Source organism: Eucyclogobius newberryi, unplaced genomic scaffold, assembly GCF_026437365.1.
Source record: "Eucyclogobius newberryi isolate DKJ021-1_F unplaced genomic scaffold, fEucNew1.0.hap1 SCAF_10, whole genome shotgun sequence".
In the NCBI taxonomy this organism is placed as follows: Eukaryota; Metazoa; Chordata; class Actinopteri; order Gobiiformes; family Gobiidae; genus Eucyclogobius; species Eucyclogobius newberryi.
The window spans coordinates 36400933-36420955 of NW_027315724.1; the positions used below are offsets into that span (position 1 = coordinate 36400933).

General features: G+C 49.9%; 1 protein-coding gene across 1 annotated transcript in view; it reads left to right on the plus strand.

Annotated features, from left to right (window-relative positions):
• Positions 1-13368, plus strand: part of bcas3 (BCAS3 microtubule associated cell migration factor) — a 244269-nt gene extending 230901 nt beyond the window's left edge. The window contains exons 21-23 of the mRNA XM_072457138.1: positions 8344-8444; positions 12615-12811; positions 13137-13368. Of these exons, the coding sequence (XP_072313239.1) occupies positions 8344-8444; positions 12615-12811; positions 13137-13368 (530 nt within the window). The remainder of the gene's footprint in view (positions 1-8343; positions 8445-12614; positions 12812-13136) is intronic.
• Positions 13369-20023: the final 6655 nt, after the last annotated feature.

The window sequence follows — 20023 nt, forward strand, 5'->3', positions numbered from 1 at the left end:
AAGAGAGAGCGGAACAGGCCAGTGTCTGAGTGAAGGAGCTGTCAATCAAACGCCCCGAATGAGACGTAATGAGAGAGACAGAGGAGAGGAGGAGGAGGGGTAGAGGAGAGGAGGAGGAGGAGGAGGAGAAAGGGAGAGGAGGGGAGGAGGCGAGGGAGAGGAGAGGAGGAGGAGAGGGAGATAAGAGGAGGAAAGGAGAGGGGGAAAGGGAGAGGAGGAGGGGGAGTGGTGGAGTTAGAGAGGAAGAGGAGGAGATGAGAGGAGGAGGAGGAGAGGAGGAGGGGATGAAAGAGGAGAGAAACTAAAAGTCACATTCAGGCGTTTTCAGTTTCCTCTCGACATAAAAAAATTAAAAACAGAAAAAGGAAAGAAAATTTGGAATAATCTTTAGCATTTTCAGGAACAATAATGTCTTAAATCCTCTAAAAGTGGGAGGAGCATGTGCAGCGTGATGAGGGCGTGTCCCTCAGACTCTCTGTCTCTGCTGTGTCCACTCACGTCCCACACGGATCAGATGTTTGTCCCTTATCTGTCCCCCAAGATCTGCCCCTCGGCCCCACGTCAATAACCCGGCCCTACTCTGATCTGGCCTCGCCGCGTCCTAAAGGACACGATGGCGAGGGGAGGCTGAAACGTCACAGGCTGAAACGTCACAGGCCGAAGACGGGACAAACCCTCAGACACGAGGACAGGCTGAAACGCTGAAAAGCCCCGCCCCTCGCTCCGCCTCCTCCACAGATCTTAGTGTCCATTAAAGCCCCGTCGGTACATTTGCGTCCCGCTGCAGTGAGTCTGCACTTAAACCACTGCCCTGAAAGTGTGTGAGTGTAGGACACATCAGGACAGGACAGAAGTGCAGGACACATCAGGACAGAACAGAAGTGCAGGACACATCAGGACAGGACAGAAGTGCAGGACACATCAGGACAGGACAGAAGTGCAGGACACATCAGGACAGGACAGAAGTGCAGGACACATCAGGACAGGACAGAAGTGCAGGACACATCAGGACAGAACAGAAGTGCAGGACACATCAGGACAGGACAGAAGTGCAGGACACATCAGGACAGGACAGAAGTGCAGGACACATCAGGACAGGACAGAAGTGCAGGACACATCAGGACAGGACAGAAGTGCAGGACACATCAGGACAGGACAGAAGTGCAGGACTCATCAGGACAGGACAAAAGTGCAGGACACATCAGGACAGGACAGAAGTGCAGGACTCATCAGGACAGGACAGAAGTGCAGGACACATCAGGACAGGACAGAAGTGCAGGACACATCAGGACAGGACAGAAGTGCAGGACACATCAGGACAGGACAGAAGTGCAGGACTCATCAGGACAGGACAGAAGTGCAGGACACATCAGGACAGGACAGAAGTGCAGGACACATCAGGACAGGACAGAAGTGCAGGACACATCAGGACAGGACAGAAGTGCAGGACACATCAGGACAGGACAGAAGTGGACAGAAGTGCAGGACACATCAGGACAGGACAGAAGTGCAGGACACATCAGGACAGGACAGAAGTGGACAGAAGTGCAGGACACATCAGGACAGGACAGAAGTGCAGGACTCATCAGGACAGGACAGAAGTGCAGGACACATCAGGACAGGACAGAAGTGCAGGACACATCAGGACAGGACAGAAGTGCAGGACACATCAGGACAGGACAGAAGTGGACAGAAGTGCAGGACACATCAGGACAGGACAGAAGTGCAGGACACATCAGGACAGGACAGAAGTGCAGGACACATCAGGACAGGACAGAAGTGCAGGACACATCAGGACAGGACAGAAGTGCAGGACACATCAGGACAGGACAGAAGTGCAGGACTCATCAGGACAGGACAAAAGTGCAGGACACATCAGGACAGGACAGAAGTGCAGGACACATCAGGACAGGACAGAAGTGCAGGACACATCAGGACAGGACAGAAGTGCAGGACACATCAGGACAGGACAGAAGTGCAGGACTCATCAGGACAGGACAGAAGTGCAGGACACATCAGGACAGGACAGAAGTGCAGGACACATCAGGACAGGACAGAAGTGCAGGACACATCAGGACAGGACAGAAGTGCAGGACACATCAGGACAGAACAGAAGTGCAGGACACATCAGGACAGGACAGAAGTGCAGGACACATCAGGACAGGACAGAAGTGCAGGACACATCAGGACAGAACAGAAGTGCAGGACACATCAGGACAGGACAGAAGTGCAGGACACATCAGGACAGGACAGAAGTGCAGGACACATCAGGACAGGACAGAAGTGCAGGACTCATCAGGACAGGACAGAAGTGCAGGACACATCAGGACAGGACAGAAGTGCAGGACACATCAGGACAGGACAGAAGTGCAGGACACATCAGGACAGGACAGAAGTGCAGGACACATCAGGACAGGACAGAAGTGCAGGACACATCAGGACAGGACAGAAGTGCAGGACACATCAGGACAGGACAGAAGTGCAGGACACATCAGGACAGAACAGAAGTGCAGGACACATCAGGACAGGACAGAAGTGCAGGACACATCAGGACAGGACAGAAGTGCAGGACACATCAGGACAGGACAGAACCTTCCACACACCATTGCTCCACCTACCAGGACATCAGATGACCCGGTCGTTTTAATGTTACGACTTAAAGCAGAACTAAGACCCTAAAGTAAAGTAAAGTAAAGTGGGTTCGATTACAGATCTCATCCATTTGCCTAATGTCTCTCCCCGCTCTCTCTCCCTGTAAGCAAACTCTAATACATATTTAACCATCACGGGCTCTTTTAAGTCTTTTAAGTCGTTCAAACACTTACTTATTGCTCCTTTAAAATGTCCAACATATAGAATAATGACCCAAGTGTCTTTGAGTAAATATAGAAGACAAAAGTACAATATGTCTTTCTTCGAAGTATTCAAAGCTGTAAGATAAAAGTAGCATTCATCGTCTTCCCTGGACCGGTCAGAAGTCTCTCTGTCCATCTGTGTCCATTTGAAACCCGATCACCGCGTCCACCTTCTGCTCCTGCCATCAATAATTAATACGAGAACAGCGATTGGCCCCCGGGGTCAGGGAGCATGGGGACGCGACGGGGACGCAATGGGGACGGAACAGGGACGCACCAGAGACGCACCAGAGCCACGCCGGGCTGTGATTGGCTGGATCCAGAGTGCACAGGACAGTGATCAGGCAGATCTCTTACACTGGCGGTGTCAGTGACTGCACAGGTCAGAGACGGCGTGTTCACACACCACGGAACAGACATCGATGTGTGCGACAGAGACACCGACGCCGCCAGAGACAGAGACGCCGACAGAGACAGAGACGCCGCCAGAGACGCCGCCAGAAACAGAGACGCCGCCAGAGACGCCGACAGAAACAGAGACGCCGCGGGCCTTTCACGTGTCAGAAGAAGACGTCTAGAACAGGATTATCATTGTTCAGTCGAGAGTCTTTAGCTGTTTGACCTGAAGGTGCTGATGGTCTGCAACACGTGAAGAACAGAACGTTGTCATAGTAACGTTTGTTTATGTGGTTGTATTTGATTCTTCTGCACGTTGAACGCGTCCGGGAGCAGAAAGAAAAGATCATCACAATTGTCATAAATGATCATAATTGCACAATTTGACAAAACATAAATAAAAAGTCCTACATTTAAGTCCCATTTGGTCCAAAGTTGATCAAATTTGTCCAGTTCCAAAATGAAGTCTAAATGAATTTGTTTTCCCATTTGCCTGATGTCTGTCCCTATCTCAGTCCAGTCCTCGATCGTTGGTGACGTTTGTGTCATTCTAGTACATTCTTAAAGTACATTCTTAAAGTACATTATTAAAGTACATTATTAAAGTACATTATTAAAGTACATTCTTAAAGTACATTATTAAAGTACATTCTTAAAGTACATTCTTAAAGTACATTCTTAAAGTACATTCTTAAAGTACATTATTAAAGTACATTCTTAAAGTACATTCTTAAAGTACATTCTTAAAGTACATTCTTAAAGTACATTCTTAAAGTACATTCTTAAAGTACATTCTTAAAGTACATTATTAAAGTACATTATTAAAGTACATTCTTAAAGTACATTCTTAAAGTACATTATTAAAGTACATTATTAAAGTACATTATTAAAGTACATTCTTAAAGTATCCTTGTATCGTGTCCATGGCAGGAGTTTTGAGGTCCGAGTTCATAGATGAAAAATGTCAAAAACTCACTGTGAACTTCAGTCATGTATTTCTGAACAACAGGACGGTCCCAGAACACGTGGGAGTACTTTGCCTCCTGGTGGCGCTGTTTCTCTGCATTTTCCCTTCATTTGTGAATAATAATTTGAAAAACAAGACACATTTTTCCATTAAAACTCCCTCCAAACATGTGATTTGGTGGTTACAGTTTGATGGGGATCGTTATCTTCCGGGTTTTCACAGTTTGCTATCAGAGTATGCTAACGCTAACGCTCTACGGTAAACGCACTGGACAGCACAGGAGCGGCCTCTAGAATCCAGCCGTTCTGACCGTTGGGACGTTTCCTGTCAGATCAAGTCCACGGTCCAAACACAAGTGTAAAAGTCCAACTCTGAGCTGCTACTTTGAGTGCGCGGCGGCGTCTGCGTGTGCATATGGTGGCGTGTGAGCGCGTGAAGCCCGTGTGGTGCGGCGAGGGGCATTGTTTCACCCGGACAGATGGCCCTCGCTCAGGCTTCAGCGAGCAGCCTTTCGGGGTAATGTGCCGGAGCAGCCTTTTGCCCCGCGCCTAACCTCCTCCTCCGGGAACCGCCTGTTTAACACGAGGCGCGCTAATAAAGCTGTCAGGAGAGAGGGGAGGGGGAGGAGAGAGGGGAGGAGCACATCTGGAGGGGAGGGGGAGGAGAGGGAGGGAGGGAGGAGAGAGGAGGAGCACATCGGGAGGGGGAGGAGAGGGAGGAAGGGAGGAGAGAGGAGGAGCACATCTGGAGGGGAGGGGGAGGAGAGGGAGGGAGGGAGGAGAGAGGAGGAGCACATCTGGAGGGGAGGGGGAGGAGAGGGAGGGAGGGAGGAGAGAGGAGGAGCACATCGGGAGGGGGAGGAGAGGGAGGAAGGGAGGAGAGAGGAGGAGCACATCTGGAGGGGAGGGGGAGGAGAGGGAGGGAGGGAGGAGAGAGGAGGAGCACATCGGGAGGGGGAGGAGAGGGAGGAAGGGAGGAGAGAGGAGGAGCACATCTGGAGGGGAGGGGGAGGAGAGAGGGGAGGAGGGAGGAGGAGCACATCTGGAGGGGAGGGGGAGGAGAGGGAGGGAGGAGAGAGGAGGAGCACATCGGGAGGGGAGGGGGAGGAGAGGGAGGGAGGGAGGAGAGAGGAGGAGCACATCTGGAGGGGAGGGGGAGGAGAGAGGGGAGGAGGGAGGAGGAGCACATCTGGAGGGGAGGGGGAGGAGAGGGAGGGAGGGAGGAGAGAGGAGGAGCACATCTGGAGGGGAGGGGGAGGAGAGGGAGGGAGGGAGGAGAGAGGAGGAGCACATCGGGAGGGGGAGGAGAGGGAGGAAGGGAGGAGAGAGGAGGAGCACATCTGGAGGGGAGGGGGAGGAGAGGGAGGGAGGAGAGAGGAGGAGCACATCTGGAGGGGAGGGGGAGGAGAGGGAGGGAGGGAGGAGAGAGGAGGAGCACATCGGGAGGGGGAGGAGAGGGAGGAAGGGAGGAGAGAGGAGGAGCACATCTGGAGGGGAGGGGGAGGAGAGGGAGGGAGGGAGGAGAGAGGAGGAGCACATCTGGAGGGGAGGGGGAGGAGAGGGAGGGAGGGAGGAGAGAGGAGGAGCACATCTGGAGGGGAGGGGGAGGAGAGGGAGGGAGGGAGGAGAGAGGAGGAGCACATCGGGAGGGGAGGGGGAGGAGAGGGAGGAAGGGAGGAGAGAGGAGGAGCACATCTGGAGGGGAGGGGGAGGAGAGGGAGGGAGGGAGGAGAGAGGAGGAGCACATCTGGAGGGGAGGGGGAGGAGAGGGAGGGAGGGAGGAGAGAGGAGGAGCACATCGGGAGGGGGAGGAGAGGGAGGAAGGGAGGAGAGAGGAGGAGCACATCTGGAGGGGAGGGGGAGGAGAGAGGGGAGGAGGGAGGAGGAGCACATCTGGAGGGGAGGGGGAGGAGAGGGAGGGAGGGAGGAGAGAGGAGGAGCACATCGGGAGGGGGAGGAGAGGGAGGAAGGGAGGAGAGAGGAGGAGCACATCTGGAGGGGGAGGAGAGGGAGGAAGGGAGGAGAGAGGAGGAGCACATCTGGAGGGGAGGGGGAGGAGAGAGGGGAGGAGGGAGGAGGAGCACATCTGGAGGGGAGGGGGAGGAGAGGGAGGGAGGAGAGAGGAGGAGCACATCGGGAGGGGGAGGAGAGGGAGGAAGGGAGGAGAGAGGAGGAGCACATCGGGAGGGGGAGGAGAGGGAGGAAGGGAGGAGAGAGGAGGAGCACATCTGGAGGGGAGGGGGAGGAGAGAGGGGAGGAGGGAGGAGGAGCACATCTGGAGGGGAGGGGGAGGAGAGGGAGGGAGGAGAGAGGAGGAGCACATCGGGAGGGGGAGGAGAGGGAGGAAGGGAGGAGAGAGGAGGAGCACATCTGGAGGGGAGGGGGAGGAGAGGGAGGGAGGGAGGAGAGAGGAGGAGCACATCTGGAGGGGAGGGGGAGGAGAGGGAGGGAGGGAGGAGAGAGGAGGAGCACATCGGGAGGGGGAGGAGAGGGAGGAAGGGAGGAGAGAGGAGGAGCACATCTGGAGGGGAGGGGGAGGAGAGGGAGGGAGGGAGGAGAGAGGAGGAGCACATCTGGAGGGGAGGGTGAGGAGAGAGGGGAGGAGGGAGGAGGAGCACATCTGGAGGGGAGGGGGGAGGAGAGTGAGGGAGGAGAGAGGAGGAGCACATCTGGAGGGGAGGGGGAGGAGAGGGAGGAAGGGAGGAGAGAGGAGGAGCACATCTGGAGGGGAGGGGGAGGAGAGAGGGGAGGAGGGAGGAGGAGCACATCTGGAGGGGAGGGGGAGGAGAGAGGGGAGGAGGGAGGAGGAGCACATCTGGAGGGGAGGGGGAGGAGAGGGAGGAAATAGAAGGACACAGTTGAAGGGAGAGAGAGTGAGGGACTGAGATGGAAACAGGGAGGAGGTGAGACAGGTGGAGGAGGGGAGGCAGGTGGAGGAGGTGAGACAGGTGGAGGAGGTGAGACAGGTGGAGGAGGTGAGGCAGGTGGAGGAGGTGAGGCAGGTGGAGGAGGGGAGGCAGGTGGAGGAGGGGAGGCAGGTGGAGGAGGGGAGGCAGGTGGAGGAGGTGAGGCAGGTGGAGGTTCCAGGTGGTGTTTCCTCTCCTGCTTCAGTGCTTCTGGGCCTGGTCTTTACACCTGCTGCTGCTGCTGCAGTGTATGTTTATAATAATGAATATACACTGTGTACTAGTACTTTCCTGTGTAAAGCACCAAACCCTGTGCAGTTGTCGTGATGTGAAGTTTGGGTTCGATACGTGAAATACACATCTTTAAGTCGAGTTTCGGCACGAAATAGAACAAGAATTCATTTAGTTGACGATGTAAAAATGTGACTCTCAGTTTGGTCAATGACGCCTTTTCTCCTCCAGGTTAATTCTGCTCTCTGGAACATTCTCTGGAACATTCAGTGGAACATTCTGTGGAACATTCTGGAACATTCTCTGGAACATTCTGTGGAACGTTCTGGAACATTCTCTGGAACATTCTGTGGAACGTTCCTGACGCTCGAGTGGCTTTGATAAAGATCGTGACCTGGTGCCGTTTTGTGCCGTGTGTTTCTTCTCTTGTGCCACTGAGGCAAACACATTATGACACCGTCTGTGCCACACAACCCACTGAGCTACACCTGCTCCACTGAGCTACACCTGCTCCACTGAGCTACACCTGCTCCACTGAGCTACACCTGCTCCACTGAGCTACACCTGCTCCACTGAGCTACACCTGCTCCACTGAGCTACACCTGTTCCACTGAGCTACACCTGTTCCACTGAGCTACACCTGCTCCACTGAGCTACACCTGTTCCACTGAGCTACACCTGCTCCACTGAGCTACACCTGCTCCACTGAGCTACACCTGCTCCACTGAGCTACACCTGCTCTTCACATCATTATTCTACTAATTATACTCTCATGTTCACTCGTCTTTACTATTGTGCCGCTTTATTCCATTTAAATAAACGCTCTCTTTTAAATAAACTCGTCTTTATGACTTTTTAGATGTTTTAGAGCTGACACTGTTTCCCTCAGGTTGTGCAGAGCTGTGGAAACTGCACAGATACAGTACGATTTGTCTTCTTTTCCATTTAAACTCCTGTTTTCTAACATCAGTTGCGTGTGTTGTTTTCAGCGATGCCTCCTGGGAGCCCGGGGCCCATCACGCGACACGAGTCCTCGGACAGTCTGTCCTCGGACCACAGCGGACAGGAGGACGAGGAGTGGCTGTCCCAGGTCAGAGGCTTTTCTACCTTTTGTAATACAGAAGGAGTTAAAATGGCATCGATCATAATTAACCTCATCCCACAAAATGTTTACCTTTTATACTGTTTTATATAATATTTCTGTTGTAGATTTATAATTAATGTATTTGAATCCAAGGTTGAGATTATGATGTCTCTTGTGTTGTTTTTAAGTCCGTAAATCATCACCGGACACGTCGTGGCGAGCTAGCTTTTGTGGCGAGCTAGCTTTGTGGCAAGCTAGATTTGTGGTGAGCTAACTTTTGCGGCGAGCTAGCTTTGTGTTGAGCTAACTTTTGTGGCGAGCTAGCTTTGTGTTGAGCTAGCTTTTGTGACGAGCTATCTTTTGTGGCGCGCTAGCTTTGTGGCAAGCTATATTTGTGTTGAGCTAACTTTTGCGGTGAGCTAGCTTTGTGTTGAGCTAACTTTTGTGGCGAGCTAACTTTGTGTTGAGATAGCTTTTGTGGCGAGCTAGTTTGTGTTGAGCTTGCTTTTGTGGCGAGCTAGCTTTTGTGGCGAGCTAGCTTTGTGGCAAGCTAGCTTTGTGTTGAGCTTGCGTTTGTGGCGAGCTAGCTTTTGTTAGTTTTCCCATGGTTATTACTTCTGCTGACAGTAGATGGATCTCTAACTCAAAATTATGTGTGATTTACAGTAGAAACATTATTTTAATTTCTAAATCATGCGACGCCAAAGTTAAGCTACAAGTTAAAAAGCCACAAGTGTCTTTTAAGGTGCAATATTGGTTCGAAATGAGGTTGTGCACGGCGTCTGTTTAGTTTAGTCTTTAGAAAAGGCGTAAAATATAAGTGTAAAAAGGTGTTTGCGAGCCGCTCCTCCACCCGTGTGTAGCGTATGTCGTCGTAGCGGGCGCGGTGTGGTGGTCGGAGGCTGGTTAATCCCCACGAGCCGCTCTTCTGGTGTGGGCAGGTAACACTCCACATCTGAGCCATTAATAATTCCACTGCATGTATAATGTATGGCCTAAAATGCACCACACTTTGCTCCAGCTGCCGAGACGCCGCTCGCTGATGAGATTAGCCGGGAGCGAAACGGCCCGTGGCTTTTTGTGGACTTCCTGAGAGGTTTCGGAACACTTTTGTCTTCTCCGTCCGACCTTCTCTCACACGACGGCCGTAAATCTGCTCGTGTTCCCTCTGAGGGTTCTAACCACAGCGTGTTTCTGCCCATAAGTCACTGTCCACACCCGAGCTGCGACGGGACGCGACCATAAACAAATCACCACGGCCGTATTTTTGTTATTGATTGTCATAAAACACATTAGAACATTTAAATAACAAAGACAGATTGCATTTGTTTCACTAAACCGCCACAACTCACCGTTCAGATGCAACCCTGATTCAGCACTGATTTAGGCCTAATTTAATCCTGATTTAGTCCTGAGTTAGCCCTGATTTAGTCCTGATTTAGTCTTGCTTGAACCCTGAGTTAGTACTGATTTAGCTCCGATTTAACTCTGATTTTTTCCTAATTTAGTCTTGATTAAGTCCTGATTTATTTCTACTTTTTAGCCCTTATTTGGTCCTGATTATAGTCTTGATTTAGGCCTAGTTTAGTCTTGATTTAGTCACTGAATCTGCTGGAGAACTGTTTGTGTCAGGTGGTTCTGAAGGGCCAATGGGACGATGGATGAAGTATCTAGTATTTAATCTTGGTTTGTAAAAGAACCATTCCAGGTTTAAATTAGCGCTAAAGAAGTTTTACTGCAACATCACTTCTGTAAATCAAATCTAGAACATCTTTACTCTCCCCCTCTCTCTCCCCCTCTCTCCCCTCTCTCCCCCCCTCTCCCCCTCTCTCCCCCTCTCTCTCCCCCTCTCTCCCCTCTCTCCCCCCCTCTCCCCCTCTCTCCCCCTCTCTCCCCCCCTCTCCCCCTCTCTCTCCCCTCTCTCCCCCTCTCTCCCCCTCTCTCCCTCCCTCTCTCCCCTCTCTCCCCCTCTCTCCCTCCCTCTCTCCCCTCTCTCCCCTCTCCCCTCTCTCCCCTCTCCCCCTCTCTCTCCCCCTCTCTCTCCCCCTCTCTCCCCCTCTCTCCCTCCCTCTCTCCCCTCTCTCCCCCCTCTTCCCCTCTCTCTCCCCTCTCCCCTCTCTCCCCTCTCTCCCTCTCTCTCCCCCTCTCTCTCCCCTCTCTCCCCCCCTCTCCCCCTCTCTCTCCCCTCTCTCCCCCTCTCTCTCCCCTCTCTCCCTCCCTCTCCCCCCTCTCTTCCCCTCTCTCTCCCCTCTCCCCTCTCTCCCCTCTCTCCCCCTCTCTCCTCTCTCCTCTCTCCCCTCTCTCCCCCCTCTCTTCCCCTCTCTCTCCCCTCTCCCCTCTCTCCCCTCTCTCCCCCTCTCCCCTCTCCCCTCTCTCCCCTCTCTCCCCCTCTCTCCTCTCTCCTATCTCCCCTCTCTCCCCCTCTCTCTCCCCTCTCTCCCTCCCTCTCTCCCCCTCTCTCCTCTCCTATCTCCCCTCTCTCCCCCTCTCTCTCCCTCCCTCTCGCCCCTCTCTCCCTTCTCTCCCCCTCTCTCCCCTCTCTCCCTCCCTCTCTCCCCTCTCCCCCCCTCCCCCTCTCGTGGCCTCATTTGCACAGCTGTGACAGACCTCGTGCACATCTCTCAACACTCGCAGGCGTCCGTTCGACAGTGGGAGGGATTAGTGGCCAGGGCGACTCCCTCGGCTGTCTGGATGTTGGCACCGTTAGCGTTAGCCACATTAGCCTGGTGGAGGTGAGAGACAGGCCCGTGATGAGTAGAGATAATGAGAAGTGAAGGAGGTCCCTGAGGAGGGCAGAGTGCTGAGGGCCGCTGCAGGGGCGGAGTTAGCGTGGGAGGGACTGGAGCTCGACCAATCACACCAAGTAAAGGGTGAAATATGGAGAGAGAGACCATCTAGAATATTTACCTTTATCACTGCTATAAAATGACTTTTAGTGTGTTTAAGAGTCAGTAAAGTCTTTGTTTTCGTTGTTGGTCGATCTCGTAGTTGATCGATCTTGTTGTTGGTCGATTTCATTGTTGGTCGATCCCGTTGTTGGTCGATCCCGTTGTTGGTCGATCTCGTAGTTGATCGATCTTGTTGTTGGTCGATTTCATTGTTGGTCGATCCCGTTGTTGGTCGATCTCCTTGTTGGTCGATCTTGTGCAGTCCTTGGCGTGTTGCAGATCTTTCCCGTGGTGTCTCTTCTTCATGTGAGACTGTATCTTCTGTGCTTTGTAATTCGTCCTTTGGTCGTCTCTCGTTGATCTCAGTTGAGCGTCCGGCCTCACATGAACCGTGAGCGCGCTCGTCTCTCTCGCGGTGTCAGGACGGGTTATGGCCGTGTGCAAAGTGTCTGAGATGAGACCGGCGCCGCTCCCTCAGGGCCAATCCAGACTGAGAAGTGACAGCGGCCGACAGGGACCTCATGTCAGCTCAGAGCGTGTACCAGGCAAACTGTAGACTGAACCAGGACTAGACCAAGACCGAACCAGGACTGAACCAGGACTAGACCAGGACTGAACCAGGACTGAACCAGGACTGAACCCGGACTGAACCAGGGCTGGACCAGGACTAGACCAGGACTGGACCAGGACTGAACCAGGACTGAACCAGGACTGAACCAGGACTAAACCAGGACTGAACCAGGACTGGACCAGGACTAGACCAGGACTGAACCAGGACTGAACCAGGACTAGACCAGGACTGGACCAGGACTGGACCAGGACTAAACCAGGACTGAACCAGGACTGAACCAGGACTGAACCAGGACTGGACCAGGACTGAACCAGGACTGGACCAGGACTGGACCAGGACTGAACCAGGACTAGACCAGGACTAGACCAGGACTGGACCAGGACTGAACCAGGACTGAACCAGGACTAGACCAGGACTAGACCAGGACTGGACATAGTCTGGACCAGGGTTAGTCCAGAGACCGTGGTGAACCGGGACCTCACGTCATCTCACTGCACCGGGCCAACTTTAGACTGAACGAGGGTTATTATTATTTCATTTGCCGCCCGGTGCATTTACTCACTCGCTGGATATAAAAGCTGTAAACACACTTGTTCCGTGGGCTAATGTGCTCCTGGCGCTGCTCCTGACTGGTGCACCCCGACGGCAGTGAGAGACGGGTCAAACTCAGAGGACACACCTCACCTGACCCTCCTGCCCTATCTCCCTCTCACGCAGGTGGAGATCGTGACCCACACGGGCCCTCACCGGCGCCTGTGGATGGGGCCTCAGTTCCAGTTCAAGACCCTCCACCCTTCAGGACAGACCACGGTGATCTCGTCCTCCTCGTCAGTGCTTCAGTCCCAGGGCCCGTCTGAGGTCCAGCAGCCTCTCCTCGACTTCGACACCGATGACCTGGACCTCCAGAGCCTCAGGTAACGACACCGATGTGCTCACATCATTGTGTTAATGTGAATACAAGAAAAAAACGAGCACAATACGGACACTTCAGACGATTTGGAGAGACGATTTATAGAGACAATTTGTTGAGACGATTTTTGGAGAGACAATTTTTGGAGAGACGTTTCTTGGAGAGAGGATTTGCAGAGGCGATTTGTAGAAACAATTTTTGGAGAGACAATTTGTAGAGACGATGTATAGAGACGCCATCGACCGACAACTGGACTTAACGACCAGTAAACGACCGGACCAGAGTCCCTGTTCCTCCCGTCAGCGTCTGATTGGTCGTCTCTCTCTCAGGATCCAGCCCATTCGCTCCGAGCCGGTCAGCATGCCCGGGTCGTCGCGTCTCGTGTCCGATCGCCGCGGTCAGTCCGGACTCATGGACACCGGAGCAGGTAGGACTGTTCGCTTCCCGGTTTCACTTCCTGGTTTTTACTTCCTGTGCTGTCTGTGCTCCACCTCCATCCGTCCGGCCACGCCCCCTCTCACGGACCGGCCTCTTTGCTGTGGCGTTGTCGTGGTTATTTGAGTTGCTGGTTTATTCCTTTGGAGATGTCTGGATCTCATTCCTGTTGTGTTTTCACGTCATGGCCGATCGTTGACGTGTTTTTCTCGTTGCTACGGCTTCGTATCATGGGAAAACGATGCGATATGTCCTAATTTTCACTACATTTTTGCCATATTTTTCAAAACATGTGTAAAAGGCCATCGAGATATCACGTTTCTGAAGCGTTGCATCCATCTTTTATTGAACAATAAGTCAATATGATACTTACTGTGACAGGTTAAGTACAGTAAGAATGAAACAAACTAAACCAAGACCAAAACAAGAGACGATTTGTAGAGACGATTTGGTGAGACAATTTTTAGAGACGATTTGCAGAGACGATTTGTGGAGACGATTTGTGGAGACGATTTGTGGAGACGATTTGTAGAGACGATTTAGAGAGACAATTTGGAGATAACAATGTCACAAAAGTGCTAAGAAAATTTTCCAAAAATATTGTTGCATCCATCTTTTATTGAACAAAAAGTCAATATAATACTTACTGTGACAGGTTAAGTACAGTAAGTAATTCAACCAAGACCAAAACAAGGCTAAAAATGGACATATTTACATAAAATCAAGAGCGTCACATGTGTTACTTCTGTTCTTTCCGTATGAACACTGTTGATATTCTGCTGTAATTATAATTTTCACATATATTATGCAGCAATAATCCATTCTTTGTGCCATTTATCGCTGTGAGTCCAGTTGAAATCCATGATACGTTTGTTTTGTGCTGAGATGGCGTTATTATTTCCATTTTATGCTTTTGCCACAGTGAAATAAACCAAGACAAACTGTACCTAAAAACTGACTTTTTACTCTTTACTTTAAAAACAAAAGTACATTTCTGTCGGATATTGAACTGTCTGTTGTTGAGGTGTGTTTATGTTCTTGTAATATGGATATTTGTAGTAGAAAAAGCTTCAGTTGTTTCATCTGGACTCAGTTTGAAAAAATAGACGTTTCGACTTCATCCAAGAGTCATTGTCAATAAAAGAATTTAGATCGAGAACTCCCATATTAATACTGTTCTGTGGTAAGACCCGCCCATTGGGAGGAGCCTTCCTGAAGTAGAAAGAGTTGTTTGTTTCAACAGAAACTCCCCCCCTTGTATCTACCGAGCCTATTCAGAATCTTAATGGTCTATTAGAATCCTCTTTGTCTTTGTGAGACACTGGCTCAACCACCCTGAGTACCTGATTAGCATCTAAATGTCCTCTACCTTTCCAGGGGTTCAGTAACCCATTATAAATAACAGGAAGATTAAACCTTAGCCCTCCATTTCTGTTTAAAGAAGGTCTTTCTTTTTTAACAAAAATAGCTTCCTTGACTCCTCTTTCAAACCATCTTTTCTCCTGCTTAAAACCTTCACCTCACCGTCTTCAAACGAGTGATTAGAGGCTTCAAGATGGAGATGCACGGCACTCCGAGGTCCTGAACTTGTATTTCTTCTGTGCTGATAAAGCCTCTTGTGTAGAGGCTGTTTCGTCTCACCTATGTACCGTTCTTTACAGCTTTCTTCACTGCATTGGATCGAATAAACTACATTGCTCTGTTTTTGAGTCGGCAACTTGTCCTTTGGGTGAACCAGTTTTTGTCTTAAAGTGTTTCCTGGTTTAAAATAAACAGGGACTTCGTGTTGTCTAAAAATTCTCTGCAGTTTTTCCGAGAGGCCAGACACATAAGGGATAGAGACACCCTTCCTTCTCTGTTCAGTTTCCCTTTTGTCCTGCTTCTTGGTTCTCTTCACTCTGTTGAGAGCCCAAGCGGGGTAACCACAGGCTGAGAGGGCATTTCGGACATGTTTTTCCTCTTTCTTCTTGCCCTCTGAGCTGGTGGGCACACCTTGAGCTCTGTGTTGTAAGGTTCTGATCACCCCCAGCTTGTGCTGTAGTGGGTGGTTGGAACCAAAGAGCAGATACTGGTCCGTGTGTGTAGGTTTCCTATATACTTCTATTTGGAGTTTCCCGTCCTCTCCTCTGATCGTGGAACAATCAAGAAAGGCCAAGTGATTCTCCTTAGCGTCTTCATTACTGAACCCCTGGAAAGGTAGAGGACATTCAGATGCTAATCAGGTCCTCAGGGTGGTTGAGCCAGGGTCTCACAAAGACAAAGAGGTTTCTAATAGCCCATTAAAATTCTGAATAGGCTCGGTAGATACAAGGGGGGGGAGTTTCTGTTGAAACAAACAACTCTTTCTACTTCAGGAAGGCTCCTCCCAATGGGCGGGTCTTACCACAGAACAGTATTAATATGGGAGTTCTCGACCTAAATTCTTTTATTGACAATGACTCTTGGATGAAGTCGAAACGTCTATTTTTTCAAACTGAGTCCAGATGAAACAACTGAAGCTTTTTCTACTATGGAACACGCCTGGACCAATGAGGGATTACACCGACATGGATATTTGTGTGATACATTGTGCAGTACTTGAGATGCTGCTGTATTCATATTGAGTATTTACTGGTATAATGTACATATACTTCTCTGGAGAAAAGGAAGTGTGTATTGTTCATAAATACTTTGTGCAGATCGTGGAATATTGTGATTATCTAAGGTCGTAGCATTAAAACCGTAAAAGGTGCATCATATATTGCGTTTGATATTATTGCAGTGTCAACATTTCATATTTTCTAGTGTAAAGTACAAGTATTTGTAAAGTACAAGTATTTGCAGTTTTGTGTGAGACGTGGCCCTGGTTCATCTGCTCCATCGAGACTGAGATGATTTACCCTCTGGAAATGTGTCTGCTCCCGCCACTGACGCTAATGCACTGGTACAGCTCTAAAGCGGCTCTAAAGCGGCTCTAAAGCGGGTCTGAAGCGGGTCTAAAGTGGCTCTAAAGCGGGTCTAAAGTGGGTCTAAAGCGGGTCTAAAGCGGGTCTAAAGTGGGTCTAAAGCGGGTCTAAAGCAGGTCTAAAGTGGGTCTAAAGCAGGTCTGAAGTGGGTCTAAAGCAGGTCTGAAGCGGGTCTAAAGTGGGTCTAAAGCGGATCTAAAGTGGGTCTAAAGCGGATCTAAAGTGGGTCTAAAGCGGGTCTGAAGCGGGTCTAAAGTGGGTCTGAAGCGGGTCTAAAGCGGATCTAAAGTGGGTCTAAAGCGGGTCTGAAGCGGGTCTAAAGTGGCTCTAAAGCGGGTCTAAAGTGGGTCTAAAGCGGGTCTAAAGCGGATCTAAAGTGGGTCTAAAGCAGGTCTAAAGTGGGTCTAAAGCAGGTCTGAAGTGGGTCTAAAGCGGGTCTAAAGCGGATCTAAAGTGGGTCTAAAGCGGGTCTGAAGCGGGTCTAAAGTGGGTCTGAAGCGGGTCTAAAGCGGATCTAAAGTGGGTCTAAAGCGGATCTAAAGTGGGTCTAAAGCGGGTCTGAAGCGGGTCTAAAGTGGGTCTGAAGCGGGTCTAAAGCGGATCTAAAGTGGGTCTAAAGCGGGTCTGAAGCGGGTCTAAAGCGGATCTAAAGTGGGTCTAAAGCGGGTCTAAAGTGGGTCTAAAGCAGGTCTAAAGCGGGTCTAAAGTGGGTCTAAAGCGGGTCTAAAGCGGATCTAAAGTGGGTCTAAAGTGGGTCTAAAGCAGGTCTAAAGCAGGTCTGAAGCGGGTCTAAAGTGGGTCTGAAGCGGGTCTAAAGTGGGTCTAAAGCGGGTCTAAAGCAGGTCTAAAGCGGGTCTAAAGTGGGTCTAAAGCGGGTCTAAAGCAGGTCTGAAGCGGGTCTAAAGTGGGTCTGAAGCGGGTCTAAAGTGGGTCTAAAGCGGGTCTGAAGCGGGTCTAAAGCGGATCTAAAGTGGGTCTAAAGCGGGTCTAAAGTGGGTCTAAAGCGGGTCTAAAGCGGGTCTAAAGTGGGTCTAAAGCGGGTCTGAAGCGGGTCTAAAGCGGATCTAAAGTGGGTCTAAAGCGGATCTAAAGTGGGTCTAAAGCGGATCTAAAGTGGGTCTAAAGTGGGTCTGAAGCGGGTCTAAAGTGGGTCTAAAGCGGGTCTAAAGTGGGTCTAAAGCGGGTCTAAAGCGGGTCTAAAGTGGGTCTAAAGCGGGTCTGAAGCGGGTCTAAAGCGGATCTAAAGTGGGTCTAAAGTGGGTCTAAAGCGGGTCTAAAGTGGGTCTAAAGTGGGTCTGAAGCGGGTCTAAAGTGGGTCTAAAGCGGGTCTAAAGCGGGTCTAAAGTGGGTCTAAAGCGGGTCTGAAGCGGGTCTAAAGCGGATCTAAAGTGGGTCTAAAGCGGATCTAAAGTGGGTCTAAAGCGGATCTAAAGTGGGTCTAAAGTGGGTCTGAAGCGGGTCTAAAGTGGGTCTAAAGCGGGTCTAAAGTGGGTCTAAAGCGGGTCTAAAGCGGGTCTAAAGTGGGTCTAAAGCGGGTCTGAAGCGGGTCTAAAGCGGATCTAAAGTGGGTCTAAAGTGGGTCTAAAGCGGGTCTAAAGTGGGTCTAAAGTGGGTCTGAAGCGGGTCTAAAGTGGGTCTAAAGCGGGTCTAAAGTGGGTCTAAAGCGGGTCTAAAGCGGGTCTAAAGTGGGTCTAAAGCGGGTCTGAAGCGGGTCTAAAGCGGATCTAAAGTGGGTCTAAAGTGGGTCTAAAGCGGGTCTAAAGTGGGTCTAAAGTGGGTCTGAAGCGGGTCTAAAGTGGGTCTGAAGCGGGTCTAAAGTGGATCTAAAGCGGATCTAAAGTGGGTCTAAAGCAGGTCTGAAGCGTGGTCCTCCTCTCACACCTCTAGCGTGACATTGGCTGAGCTTTGATGGAGAGATAAAGTCGCCGTGGCGTCGTCTCTTATCTGTCGTCTTGTGACAGCACCGGCTCATCTGATCATTCACTCTCTCTCTCTCCTCCTCTCTCTCTTCCATCCCCTCCTCGCTCGTGTCACCCAGAAGGCGATGGTGCCAGAGCGTTTCCTCGTTCACACTGAGGTCCTAAGTAGCTCACGAATACGTTCCCCATCTCTTGCATGTTCCGTGCATATAAACATGTAATGCAAAAATTGAACATTATTACTGTATAGAGGGCCAAAAACACAAAGTGGGCGGAGCCCACTCAAAATTAACGAAAGTACCCGTCAGTGACCAGGGACCCACACCATGAGGTAGGAAAGCGCGAGCGCTTTCCGAAAATGTATAGTTTATGATATTTGAAAAATGGGAAACATTGTTTTCGCATCGGAATATTATTCTTTCTTTCTTTCTTTTTCTTCTTCTTCTTCTTCTTCTTCTTCTTCTTCTTCTTCTTCTTCTTCTTCTTTTTCTTTTTCTTTTTCTTCTTCTTCTTCTTCTTCTTCTTCTTCTTCTTCTTCTTCTTCTTCTTCTTCTTCTTCTTCTTCTTCTTCTTCTTCTTCTTCTTCTTCTTCTTCTTCTTCTCGGGACAAACCCCCCTATTTTTCACCCAGTGAACATTGACGAAAAGTCACAAAAATGTGCACACCTCTAAAAATCGTGCCTCTCTACATTCTGACTATCTCCATTGTTTTTTTTAATTAAAAATTGGCGCGTCAGCGCCCCCAAATGTACAAAAAATGCATTGAGAGATAAGAAATGGCCCAAAAAAATCTGATCGTAGAATCATGAAATTTGGCGCAGACGTAGATGGTGACAAGAGAAGTAAAAAATATTATTACGGCAACACCGTCCGCCCAACCAAATGTCGGCCATATTGCTTCAAAAATGGCTAAGCATGACTCGGGAGTTTTTCCAAACGTTGTACTTTTACGAACTCCTCCCAGGGCGTTGGCTCTAAAAAGCTGAAATTTGGTGAAAATGCTACTGAGGAGTGGGACATCAAAAGTTATTCAAATTACATTGATCCCTGTCACGGTCTCTGAGCGGCGAAGCCGCAAACTGTAGCTAGAATTTCAGAAATTTCAGAAATTTGCTGCCGTTTGCGCCGATAAATTCCGATTTGCTTCAAATTAGAATCAGTTGTTAAACCCTTTGCCCTAAACCTACTTGAAGTGAAATTAATTAATTTGGTGCGACTGCGCCCCCTACAGAGTGAAATAAAAAGTTATATGGAGGGTAAAAAGTTCAGTTTTGCGAAATTTTACGAAATTTGGCTCAAAATTCAATTTTGGCATCCCGGTCAAAAAAGTCAATGAGACCCATGTCATATTTGTTACGGCGTAGCCGTAGCGATGACAGAAACCTCCCAAGTTACTTCAATGGGGAAATCGCCAGATCTCTGAAATGTGAACATGCTGAAACTTTAGACTTTCACAAACTCCTCCCAGGGCTTTGGCCCAATTAACCTGAAATTTGGTGAGACTCATCTTCAGGACCGTCAAAAGTGATTCACATTTTCATTCAAAGAGTCACGGTGTCTGTGCGGCAAAGCCGCATATTTTGCCAATAATTCAAAATAAAATTGCTTTTTGATGGTAAAACAAAGGGGAGAAGATGTGACAGCGTCACAGATTCTGGAATAGATGTAATAAAAGGACAATTGGGGCGCGTTAGCCCCGCCCCCTCCTCTTGCGGCGTGGCGGATCATATTTTTATTTTGTTGTTCAAATCAAATCAAATCAATTTATTTTTGTTCCTTGCTATGGAATTGTCCTAATGTCTCATCCTTCTGTAACACTTTATAATAACTACACTTATCACTGTCTTAATAAAACATGAGCAAAGACTTAATTCATAATGAACAAATAGTGTGATAAGCCTTTGTAATGATTTACAC